The sequence below is a fragment of the Olea europaea genome, unplaced genomic scaffold (genome assembly GCF_002742605.1).
Source record: "Olea europaea var. sylvestris unplaced genomic scaffold, O_europaea_v1 scaffold262, whole genome shotgun sequence".
NCBI lineage: Eukaryota > Viridiplantae > Streptophyta > Magnoliopsida > Lamiales > Oleaceae > Olea > Olea europaea.
This window is the reverse complement of record NW_019244532.1, coordinates 412,902-425,941: the sequence shown is the minus strand read 5'-3', so window position 1 is coordinate 425,941 and position 13,040 is coordinate 412,902. Positions and strand designations below refer to the sequence as shown.

Sequence of the window (13,040 nt, the reverse complement as noted above, 5' to 3'; positions counted from 1 at the left end):
ATTTTATAGCCGAACCAAAAAGGGTCTAATGAAAAGTATGAAATCTTAAGAAATAAGAAAAGAAAAATATATAATTTAAATATAATAGTATGGTAATTTTAACCAATGCTTGATGTTCATTAAAAAGATTTTTTTTAGGGAAAATGAGTTTTTAAATAGTATTTTTTGAAAAATGTGCGGTTAAAAAGTAAGAAAATGTTTTGAGTTTACGTTAAAATATTTCATTGGAAGAATGGGAACTTGAAAATGAGTTTCTAAAAAGAGAGAGACGGAGAGTTTGAAAAATGAAAGACAAACATGAGCTTAAAATAGAATAAGAAGTGTATATTTATTTTAAACTTTTTGTTGACATGGAAAAATCTGTTACAAAAACTAAAACCTTAAGGGAAGTTTTCTAAAATTTTAGAAAAATGAGAGATGTCTCTATAAATTCTCGTAAACCTCAGGCAAGTTTATACATTTTGCTAAAAACAAAACACTATGAGTTTGTGATATGTTGGTTTTTTAAAAGTAATATTTTTGAGAATACATTGTTAAAAATTCGAAAAAAAAATTATAGCTCCACATGCAAAAGTATTTTATTGAGAAAAAAAACTCTTTTATAAATTATTTTCTCATACTAATTAAAATAGTTTTCTAATGAAAATCTTCTATAAAGAACATAAACATAAACAAAAACAAAGCCCTGTCAAAATAGTACCTAAAACATTTTTATAGAAAATTTATTTGAAGTCACAAATTCTATAATAAAGCCCTTGTTTGGTCTTCATTATGTCCAAAATATATTTCTCTTATATTCAATCACTCATTCTTTAATAAAATATAATCATACGCAAATTCAAAACTCTTCTCCTTATTTTTTACAAGGACTATGCTACATGTACATAAATGTTGACATATTATTTTACACTCACTTGAATTGGCAAATTTATATACATTGATCTTGACAACACCTTTTTCAATTAATTGTCAAATTTTGACATATAGAGGGGTGTCAATCAAAGTGTACGCTTTGTGTTTTCAAGTAGTTTAATCCCTTTTTTTCTTTATCCAAAATGCATTTTGGAATAGTATTTTAATGAATAATGAGTAGTGAAAAAATAGAATAATACTATATGTACATCCTCCCTACCACTTTGATGATATTCCTCCCTATGTAGAGAAAATTTGTATAATGATGTGATAGATGAGTTTAAAATCAAAAGTGTAAATATTTTTATGTGAAAGAGTGTAAAGAAATGTGCAAATAAGAATGTAGATGCAACATAATTGAAAAAAATGGGACTCAAACAAGTGTAGTACTCTTTATATTAAAAGACAATTTACAGGTAGTCAAGTTTTGTGACAATATTAGAGACACCTATACATTTGAAAAATCTTTCTAACATCTCCAATTTAACATAAAGTTGATATATCTAAAATGAGTTTGCAAAAAAAAAAAAAAAAGGAGGAAGAAGGGTATTTCCACAACTAGTTTCAATTTTGCCCTTATTTGATCTCCATTCTTTGGGAAAAAAAGTGCATTCTTTGAACAGTATTTTGACATTATTTCAATTTTCAATCACAAATTCTTTAATAAAATAATATTAAACGCAAATTTAAAACTTCCCTTAATTTTAATCACACATTTTCTATCAACACACTATTCAAAATGCATTTTTCCTTCAAAATGGGGCTCAAACAAGGGCTCTATTTGTTCCTTTCAAATAAACTAGTTTGTGGACATGCAATGCATGGCTTGAATTTTCTTGAAGGTGATATTAGTGTGTTGAGTTACTTGAGTATTGAGTATTCATGAGAGAGGAGTACATTGAATGAATTTTTGGGAAGTGAAGAGAGTATTTAGTTGGTGTATACAGAAGTCTGATAAAAAAACAATAAAGATAAAGAGCTAATTATATGAAGAGAAGTAGAAAATATGTTAACATTGGATATGAAATATTAAAAGCAGTTCAAAACAATATTTCTTGTCATGAGTCTTGAAATAGGTGTTTCACCAAGATTAACAACACATGCAACAACTCTTATAATGATATCCTTCAATAAAAATAAAAAATTAAAAAAAAATTAAAAAGACGAAGAAGAAGAAGAAGATAAGCAAGAGTAAGAGAAAGATCTAAACTTTTAATTGCTTCAAATTTACCAAATGTGCAATAGAAGCCATACCCTATCGGTCAAGATTCAACACAGTAATGCATTTGAATCAGTAAGCAATAAGGCATCAATTGTACGAGCAGCCATCTGACGACACAAACATCATTAACGCTTGTTGTTTCAGGAAATGTCAAAGCTTTTGATAGCCTCAATTGCTTTATTGTATGCTCGCCTCTCAATCCCCTGTTCCAAACGTGAGGGAGTCTAAATAGCAATATGAATTGTGCTGGTAGCGAGTGTCAGGGTGGTGCTTAAACAATTGGGCACGTTCAGTGAAAAATGCAACTGTATTAGTCATTGGATGGTGTTTACTCGACAATTATTTGCACAGATGTCTATATAGTATTAAGAAAGAATATAACCAATCAATGCAAGATAATATTTGTTTCAAAATGGGAAAAACAAGCGAGCAACATGCTATTAAATATGAATTTAAAACAACCAAAAGAGCTTGGAATACCTATTAAAGCCTATTATGCTCTCGAGGAGGTTAAAGAAGTACATTAAAACAATACTGTTGTTTACTTGTTGAACTTAGTTATATATTTGCTTACTAAACAAGAACTTTGAAAATATTTAAGACACAAATATAAACCCATGTCGCTAAAACCAACAAATTGGCATTAACGAACATAATCCATTAGAAAATCATTGAACGTGAATTAGATGACAAAATGACCGTGTAAAGGGGAACCTTAAAACTAACGCCTCAACAAAGAGAGATGGAGCTAATTAATATGAAATTTCCAACTAGTAAAAATAATATGCAGCAGATGTTAAAGAACCCTGATCATATTCATCAATTCCAAACTATACATACAAAATAAAGACGCATATAATAAACAAGAAGTGTTCATTAATAAATCTTAAAGAAGAAAGAAAGAGAAGGAACCAATCATTGAATGAGGAAAGAAGGCCATGGTAGAGGGTGCCGTTGTACTCAATCATCTACAAAATTGGAAGCTTTTCTTTGTTTTTGGACTCTAGAGAATGAAAAAATGAGACAGCAAAGCTTTCAAACTCATTTTTACAAAGAAGCAGAAGAGGTGATGAATGTAGAAGAAAATGAAAAAAGAAAGAAAGAGGACAATGATGCAATGAAGTTTTGAAAACGCATTATGATCCCACATTTTATTCCCAGGGACAATCTTTTTGATAGATACATTCATGAATGGAAAGACCATTATACCTCATTTAATAATCAATTTGTCACGATTACCCTCCATTTTATAGCTAAATTTTTTCCTCATTTGGTACATCAATGTTCTATAAATTTGATAACTTTACAATCCATGCACAACGTAACAAATACATAGAGATGGAATCCCTCCAATCAATTGAAACTGGACAATGCCCAACAGTTTGCAGCCCAAGCAACAATAATGACTTAGTTGTGTTAAAAAGAATGCCAAAATAGATTTTTGTTCTACTAACCTCTAAAGATGTGGCTTTGCCAATGGTTTGCCAATGGACCAAAGATTAACTTTTTTATCATCTCCACCTATAAGGAATGCCCGACAATTCTTCTTCCCAATGTTCAAACAATTCACATTCCTAACATGTGCTTGTCAAATTCCTTTACATCAAATTCAGTGAAGAATACATCATTTAACATAAAACAAATATATTTGCATGCAATTCTGTAATTATCTTCGAAGTTAACTTGTGAAATTATCTTTAACTTGTCTACCAAGATCCAAGCATAAAGTAAAATAAAAATAAAAATTTGTGGAAATAATACAAATCTCAAAATTTCAGAAAAGTTGGAAGTTAATATATAAAAGATAAAAATGGTTCAAAGTTGTTAAAATAACAAGTTCCACTTCGTCGGTAGAGATGCCAAGCCACAAGCAAGATAGTGTCAGTACTTGGCGACTCGATTTCTTTTTTTCTTTTTCCAGCAATGCATGTTTAGTGCATAATATTAGATTGTATAGGACAAAGGAATGAACAAAATTTTAGCCTGTCTTGTCCATTAGAACAAACATGCGACTAAAGTTCATTAATTATAAGAGAAATACCAGAAGAGTCAATGGGTGAAACTGGAGCGCGGAAGAAAAGAACAGAGGTAACGATGACCACCACTCACTTCACGCAGTTACCTACATAATGTGTGACGGGAGATACCCTCTGCAATATTATGTATGAAACCTGCAGACAAACTTTTGTAAGAAATATCAATATGAAAAGATTAGCAACTATGGCAAAGACCATTTTCATTATGAAAAGGTTAGCAAATATATACTTCTTTGCATTTTGCTTTGGGGGGTTTAAGCATTTACTTTAACAATGCACATGACATAATCATTGCTTCAGCGCTAACTGAAAATCTGAACAGCTTGCTGATATGCATGGAAGTAAAGAGCAGCAATGAGGGACCTAGTATAAATCTGCTTGACATTCAACCCATGTGAAGAAAACAATACAATAGTCAATTTCTACATTTTTCTGTTTCTTATGAACAAAATCGTTGATCAAACATATGAAATATGCTCATTATCAAACGCATAATAAATAAGAATTATAAGCATTTTCGTTCTTGAGATTTACTTATAGCAATTTCAATGAAAGTAGGGGTAAACTTAACTCCTTCCATGAATATAGCTGCAGGGGCCAACAAGAAAAATGACATAATTGTGATTATCGGAAGAGAGTGATGTTATCCAAAGATTCCTGCATGAAAACCAAACAGATCATGTACGTATTCCAAGCAAGCAATTCAAACTTGAGCATAACTTGAAAGGCAATTAGTCACAACTAGACAGTATTAGGTAACAAATTTACCACAACTGATTTCGGCAAAAGTGATTTAAGTGGATGAGAAAATGACCAGCGCTTCATTGTTAACTATTGGAATGAAACAAAATTGAGAGTGAAATATACCTCTTTCTTGACCATGAACTTTTTGCTAAGGACATTTCGAGATTGATTGGTCAAACTTGAGGCCATTGCACTCCAAAAACCAGCCCTTCAAAAAACACACTCACAAAAAAGAACTTCTATGTGAATATCTCAAACAAATGTATTTACCATGCTTTAAAGAGATGTGGCAGTAAGAGTTATTGCCATCGAATCCATTCCTACTTCTCACCAATTAAAAGAGGCCTCAATCATTGATGCCAATGCCACTCCACCAACAATAGGTAAAAGAGAATAAACAACCCATATTGTAGGGAACTGCTCAAAGAGGAGAGCAAAATTAGACACCAAAATATAAAAGTTGAACAACTCAAACAATAACCAAAATACACAATACCATCACATTCTCAACCAGGAACCTGGTCTGAAGTCTATACCTCCATAAAAATTGAGGACAGCTTTCATGGAATATGGAAATAATTTAATCATCTTAAATTTACATGCACAGAAGGAAGGAAATTAAAATAAAAATGAATCACCCATTTGTCCCAGGAACATAGCTGAGAGTACAACTAAGAAGAGGGGCTCCATGGCTTTTACAGTGTGAGTGAATGAAATAGCAACTTTTCCAAGACTTGTGTTGGTGAAAAGGTTGCTTAAGGTGTGCACCATTGCCAGTGGCAGAATACCTGCAAGCTGTCAATATAAATTCAAGATAATTTTTCCCACTTACTTATATGCAAATTAAATTAGAGAAGTTGAACTGATATGCAAATTTTAGCTATCCCACTTGGCATTACACACAAAAAGTGATATTTCTTAGCAATTTATTCAACATTCCTTTAATTTTTGTCCGCAATCAATATAAAGAAGAGGTAATTTTTGGATAAAGCTAAAATCAGCTCATCTTAGATCATATGAAACCAAAATTCAAATTGTAAACTAAAGTTACCAATAGAATTCATATACACAGAGAAATGCACATTCGCATTTACATACAATCATATATAATAAACAGAAAAAAAAAAGTTCAAGACAATATGCAATTTATATCCACGTTTGGACATTTTTCAGAGCCCAAAGATAAAAAGAACAGGAATGCCATTAAACTTCTAAAGATGCTCATTAAAATCAATCTTTCTCCATCCTTCGTGGTATAGATATAAAAACAAAGCTGCAGAATCACATATATTCAAATTTTATGAAATAACATGAATAAATACATAAAAATAGACGAACCTTCAGGTGGTGTGAAGTAGAATAGGAATTCCTTTTACAGTACCTGAGACGACACCACTAATAGCAGTAGAACTGGATCTAGACCCAAGAAGCAGGTGCTGCAAGCAAGTTGGCCTAAAATACCCTCAACCACCATGTTCACTTGAGATGGGTTCGAGCCGCAGCCATGTTGACGGGGCTCGGAAGAAAACCTCTGTTAGAGGAGAAGATGTGGTAAAGCAGTTGTGAGGAGTCATGTGGGCGAGGGTCGAAGTGCCAGAGACGCCTTTGCTCTTGGAGGAGAAGGGAAAGGGAAATGAGCCGAAGGGAAAAGGAAATGGTATATGAACGAGGAAAAGTGAGAGAAAGGAAAGAGAAAGTGAAAGAAGAATTAGTGGATGTGATTGATAGAGAAGCGATTACGAAAGGAGGGAAAAAATTGTGCCAAATACTCTCTTCGCGCTGAGTGGAGAGCTGTCTCTCCGTGTAGCACGAAGAGATGTTGCTTCGCTTTGCGAGTGCGGAGATGCCCAGTATATATATTAATATTTTATTATTTTATTTTATTTTATTTTTAGCGCAGAGATGCCAATATATATATTAAATGCGCGCTGTTAGTTTATATATATTAAATTTTATTTTAATGCCATAAATGTTTTTTTTATATATAAATATTGCGTAAAGGAATGAAGAAAAGTAGGAAAAATAGTATAACAATTTATAAACCATATAAATTATAAAGTGATAATAATTTTATTAGGAATTTCTACGTATAAAAAAATAATTAACGTCATACACATAATTTTTTTTTTAAGAAGATGATGTAAATTATTATTAAGAAAAGTATCGCGAAAAAATAACAAACATTAATAAAATGAATGATTTTTTTAGAGAAAAAAGACGAGTTATACGCATTTTTGAATACACATGTTTGATGTACGTTTAATTTTTTTCGATATTCATTTAGACCACTCAATGTGTTTATGGTATAGTTCTTGAAACGAGTTTCAAGTTCGAGAGAATATAGAAGATTTATGGATTCGACTACCATACAATCGTCAATAAATTTTTAAAGTTAGTTTGTTATCGAAATTTTTAATTTTTTAAATGATATCTCTTTTGACACTAAAAATAATTTAAAAGTTTATTAGAAAATTTTCTAAGTGACGTCAAAAAATTTATTAGATTATTTAAAAAATTAATTTTATAGTAGTAGTGATATATTAATTAAGTTGAAAAATTAAAATAGGATTGAAGGATAAAATGAGAAAATGAAAACACTTCACAAATGAACAGTATATTCTTAGAGTGTGGGAAAAAAAATATGGGCATCTCTCTGGAGAGATGAAGGAACGGAGAAATGTAGTATATATTTTTTTATAGATATTACGCAAATGAATGGAGAAAAATAGGAAAAATATATAGAAAAAACCACTGTTTTGCAGCAATTTTTGACTTTCTCAACAAGTAAATTAAAGATTGATGAAAATATCATGATATCCCTAAATTTTTAAAATTTTACACCATCACAAGGATATTTTGGACATTTCAAGCAATTTTTGACCGACGGCTGCAATTGTTGTCCCCTTTCTTGCCACAAAATTTTGCAGATGTGGGCCAAGTAAACTTGTGCAAGAGTAAAAAAATTCACAAAAATTTGGTTGAAATGGAATAACTACGCCCAAGTCTTTTCTTATTTTCTTTGAGGAAAGAGTGATTGCTAAAATATTTGAGGGTAAAATAGGAAAGTAAAAATACGTCCTGAATAAATAATAACTGGTATATTCACTCTTTTATGGTAGTAGTGTTTAATACCTAAAATAAAGGTCAATCGATTGTGTGTCCTTTACATTTTTTGTAAATCAAATCAACCAAATATTATGCAGAATAACTCTACCGACGAATTTATCAACATTTTTAAATAAATAAAAATAAAAAAATAAAGAAATATTTACAAACTGAGTCTGTTTGGGAGTGATTTTAAGAATTGATTTTTTGACCGTTAGGAAAAATGTGAAATCTACCAGTAAGAGAAAAAGTCAAATATGACAACTAAAATAGTGAAATAACGATCAAAAAATTAATTTTTTTGGAGAAAAAATCACTTCCAAACAGTGTAAAGTCTCATTTTTTTTTTTAAATACAAATACAAATTAGTCCTAATTAAAATATTAAACAAATGAATAAACACCATATGCCATGTGTAATAAATACATACGGAGGTGTGGTACGTGAGAAGCTCACTGCTCTCCTATTTCGAGGCAACTGAGAGGTGCAGTACTGCACCACGCACGCAAAGAAACTGTGGGTCGTGGGGTGGGATTCTCTTTAGATATTTCTTAGTTTTTACTGCATTTGGGTCTTCTCTCAAATCCCATTTCCCCGAAGTTTCTTTTGGGAAAAAAACCAGGTGGGTTTTCCCAATTTCCCCTCTTTCTCCGTATCTATAACTATTGTGTGTGTATATATTTTTGTTTATATATTACACAGAATTCATCTCATTTATTCATTTGAATCCCATGGCTCGTGTATTGGATTTGAACATAATGCATTAGTTTCTTGGTTGTTCTTAGACTTCAGAGAGGCACGGCTTTTACCAATTTACTGTTTTTATTTACTTATTTTGTTTGTTTATTTGTCATCCGGGAATTGCTGCTATTTGGTGTTATATTTATCAAAAACATTTATAAACTAAAAGTTTTCTTTCTTTCTTTCGTTTTCTTAATTTTTTAGTAGTCATGATCACAGCATTTTTTGTTTGAAATCTGGGCTTCCATTAGTGGGTAAGTTCATTCGTTTTATATTTTTTGTTTTTCTTTGATGTGTGAATTTTTTAAATGTGTTTGTTCCTCTTTTTTTAGGTCCTTCACGTTCTTCATTTTTTTTTGAATGTTGCATCTCATAATTGCTGTTCTCTGACAGGTTTTCTTTAATCATTGCCTCATAGAAATCTTGTTTTTTAAACTTATAATCAAGAAAAGAAATGTTTCTTATAATTTTATTAAGTTTCTTGCAGCTCATAGAATTAATCTTTTTTTTGCTGTCTTTTTTTCCTCATCCTACGTTAATTAACATAATAATGCAATTGATTCTGACAGATTTTTCTTTAATATTTTAGTAAAATCTAGCCTTTTAACTTATCACCACGAGAAAGAAACTGCAATTTGATTCTTTATGTTCATCTCTTATTATTTTTTCTTTCTAAATTTGCTTAATCTAGACTCAATTGTATGAAGTGTATCACACTTAATTGTTTTCAACTATCTTGCTGTCTTTTTGTCCTTATTTTCTTTTATAATTCCATGATGGAAATCTTGATTTTTAACGAATAACCAAGAGAAAAGAAACTGCAATTTGATTCTTTGTTTAATATCTACTGTCATCACTTAATTGCTAAGTTTCCTGCAGTTCATGGTGTGTTCACCTTTCTTACCGTCTCTTCTTCTGAGTATTAATTCATTAATGTAATTATTCTTTGCAGATAATTTTTTTAAGAGGGGCCTTGGCTGTTTGGAAGATTTTGAGATTTTAAGATAATGCTGAGGAAAAGGAGCAGATCCAACCAGAAGAATCAACTGATGGATCAATTGATGTCTGATTCTGTTTCACAGCCTTATTTTCATTCTGATGTTTTCGGTCAGGAAACTAAAAACATTTCTGTCTTTAATGTTCCTAGTCTGTTTGTGGGGTTCAATCCCAAGAATTCAGAATCTGATTCAATTAGAAGCCCTACTTCTCCTTTAGATTTTAAGTTGTTTTCGAATCTCAGCAATCCATCTAGGGTCTCAAAATTATCAAATGAGGGGCATCAGAAGAGATGGGATTGTAGTAAAGTAGGCTTAAGCATTATCCATTGTCTTGAAAATGGAAGTGAACACTCGGAGAAGGTTCTCCTATTGTCCAATAGTAGAAATATTCTTTCTGGACCACAAATGAGGATAAAAAGTCCAAATTTTAGAACCCACACCGATTCATCTGATACACCAAAATCACTGCCTAAAAACATTACGATTTTTCCTTGTACCCGAGGCAAACAATCAAATCATCAAAAGGGCAATTCTGGTGTTCTGTTTGGAATTGGGGAAGACCCATTTGAAGAGGAATCGGATGGAAATTTCCGCTCTAATTTCCGCTCTTTCTCATTAGATTCTGGAATGCATTTTTCACATTTAGCTAACCTGAAGCCTGATCAGCGATGTGGTGATTTCAATTCCGAGAACTCAATAAAGCCAGTGCCTTCACAATCGGAAGTCATTGGACGAAGCTTTAAGTTATGCAATTCATCTCAGGAAAACCTTAGTTCAATTCTGGAATCCGTCGGCTCCAGAACTGGTTTAATTGGAAATATCCCGCCTAGTGAGATTGAGCTTTCTGAAGACTATACCTGTGTAAGAAAACATGGCCCCAACCCAAAAATTACCCATATCTTTGGTGACTGTGTTTTGGAATGTCACAACAATGAAGTTACCACTTTTTTAAAGGAAAGCGAAGAGGATATTGCATTGCAGCAGGCGGCAGAACTCTCTGACATTATTGCTTCTTATCCTCCGAGTGATTTCTTAAAATTCTGTTACTCTTGCAAGAAGAAATTGGAAGGGGAAGATATTTACATGTATAGGTTTGCCCCAACAATCCTTTCTTCTTTTATTTCTGGATACATGCAGTAATCTTTTGCGAAAATTGCACTCAACCTTGCACAATCAGTCTCCAACCACAAAAATCATTCAGATATTTGTTAAATTGTCGTGTGACCTTCATATGTCTAATGCTATAGAGTTATGCTTTGTTTCCCAATTTGGGTCAATGCCCAGAAATATGAAGTGAAGCATGTTCTCATAAGGGCCATGTGATAATTAACCGAAGATTTGAATGGTTAACGTCGTTGGAGACTAATTGTGCAACTATTACAAAAGGCCGATGACCAACTTGCTACTCAAGCATTAAATTGGGGACAGATGGTGTAATTTTCCTCAATTTTTTCTCCTAGACGTGCATGAAGTATTACACCGTTAGGTTATAATTGGTTCTTGGTCGATTGATGTCTTGACAGGGGCGAGAAGGCATTTTGCAGTTGGAGTTGCCGCTCGCAGGAGATTTTGATTGATCAGGAGATGGAGAAAGCCAAAAATAATTCTTCAGAAAACTCTCATGAGTTGAACAACTGTGAAGAAAGTTTCGACGACACTTAGTTTATCGATACATAGGATGCTGTGGTTATGTCATCTTGAGACACTGCCCGTGATTGATGGAAACCTCGACTTAGGTATACATCCCCGACCTTATATCCATTGAGAGCTGTTTGTGCATCTTTTAGCAGCCTTGGATACTTGTTGCATATGTTGATTGTGTTTCGTCTCTTATAATTCTAACTTTCTTGGTATATCACTAGAATTTTATGTGGTGATATCTTATTCAGAAGGGCAGTAGACTATGTATTCGCTAGATTTGATGTACAAGTCTTCAACTAAATTTAATGCAAAAGGTTTTATGAATATACTGTGGTTTTTTCTCATTTTCTGTTATGTATCGATAATGAAAGCAAGTCGAGGATAAGCTTACATTCTTGAAGCGATAGCCAAGACTCGAATTCTTTTTTGGATAATTCTATATGTGCATTATGGTATTTATAAGGGTGTCTATAATGTACATGTGAAATTCCATTATTAGAGGGTGAAAAAATTGTTTTTTCTCTCCAATAATGTTATACTACTTGTACATTACATGTAGTATAACCCTTACCTTTTTTTTTTTTTTACGTCTCCTGTATGAGTTGACGTCTTAATCTGACTTCCTCATGAGCTCAGCGAATTGATGTAGTAGCTATCTATCAAGAGGTATGACTAGATCATGTTATTGTTTTTAGGAAAACTCCTATCGAAGTTCATCAAGAATATTTAGCCCCTGTTTGGGGCACATTTTCATCCAAAAAAATGAGAATTGTGACTGTTGGAGAGCACTATGCAGCCACCATATTTGACTTTTTCTCTCTTAAGTGGACTCCACATTTGAAAAAAAGGGTAAAATTTTTTCTACTTCCTTCCTTGAAAATGTGCCCCAAACAGGGGCTTAGGTACTTATCATGAGATTCACGGATGGTATTTAGTGAGAAGCATAAAATATGAAAATCTTTTATATACGTTTGCACTAATGTTGGCTATTTCTCTTGATTGAAACTAAGCTCATGTTTGGCTCGTGTTTATAGATTATTTATAAATACTCAAATAACTTTTTATCAAAATATTTCAAGGAATTTATAAATATTATATATTATCCACGAATCATTTTTATCTATTTATAATTAAAATGGTTTATACACACTACTCAAACATGTTGTCATTACGTTGTAAGCTTGTAGTTGGTGCCTTTTTATGCTTGTAGCTAAAAAAGCAGCATCTCCTTGAAGTAAAATTTTCACGTGATGAAAAAGGTCAAGAAATATATGTTTATAATAAGGTATTATTGAAGAAAAATAAGTTAAAGGGGGTGTATTCAGTTAAAACTTTTAATAACTTTGTGGAATTTAAAAAGTTTGGGGTAGTTAATGTAGATTTTTTTAAGAGACTCTAGAAATATTGATCTACTCAATTTAGATCTTAATAGACTTTTAAAATGTATCTAAAAATCATGATGTGTTTAATTATATAAATTTTGGGGCATTTAAATTTTTTAATAACTTCTAGAGATTTTTATAAAAGTCTTTAGGATATTAATTTTTAAATAGAAAATATTCATATAAAATCTCAAATTTTGAAACTTCCACAGAAATAATAATAATAATATTATTATTATTATTATTATTATTATGTATT

At 31.7% G+C, this 13,040-nt stretch overlaps 1 protein-coding gene and 1 pseudogene across 3 annotated transcripts; one reads left to right on the top strand and one right to left on the bottom strand.

Annotated features, from left to right (window-relative positions):
* Nucleotides 1-4,675: 4,675 nt before the first annotated feature.
* Nucleotides 4,676-6,388, bottom strand: LOC111383148 (annotated as a pseudogene).
* A 2,094-nt stretch (nt 6,389-8,482) lies between these two features.
* LOC111383163 lies at nt 8,483-11,743 on the top strand. 3 transcript variants are annotated; one of them, XM_023007239.1, is made up of 3 exons: nt 8,483-8,641; nt 9,713-10,849; nt 11,282-11,743. In XM_023007239.1, the coding sequence occupies exons 2-3, from the start codon at nt 9,768-9,770 to the stop codon at nt 11,418-11,420; spliced, it is 1,221 nt and encodes a 406-aa protein (XP_022863007.1). In that variant the 5' UTR covers nt 8,483-8,641; nt 9,713-9,767; the 3' UTR covers nt 11,421-11,743. The 3 variants fall into 3 exon arrangements, with proteins under 3 accessions (XP_022863007.1, XP_022863009.1, XP_022863010.1); XM_023007241.1 differs by having other exon boundaries at nt 8,483-8,815; XM_023007242.1 differs by lacking the exon at nt 8,483-8,641 and having other exon boundaries at nt 9,110-10,849.
* The last annotated feature ends 1,297 nt before the right edge of the window (nt 11,744-13,040 follow it).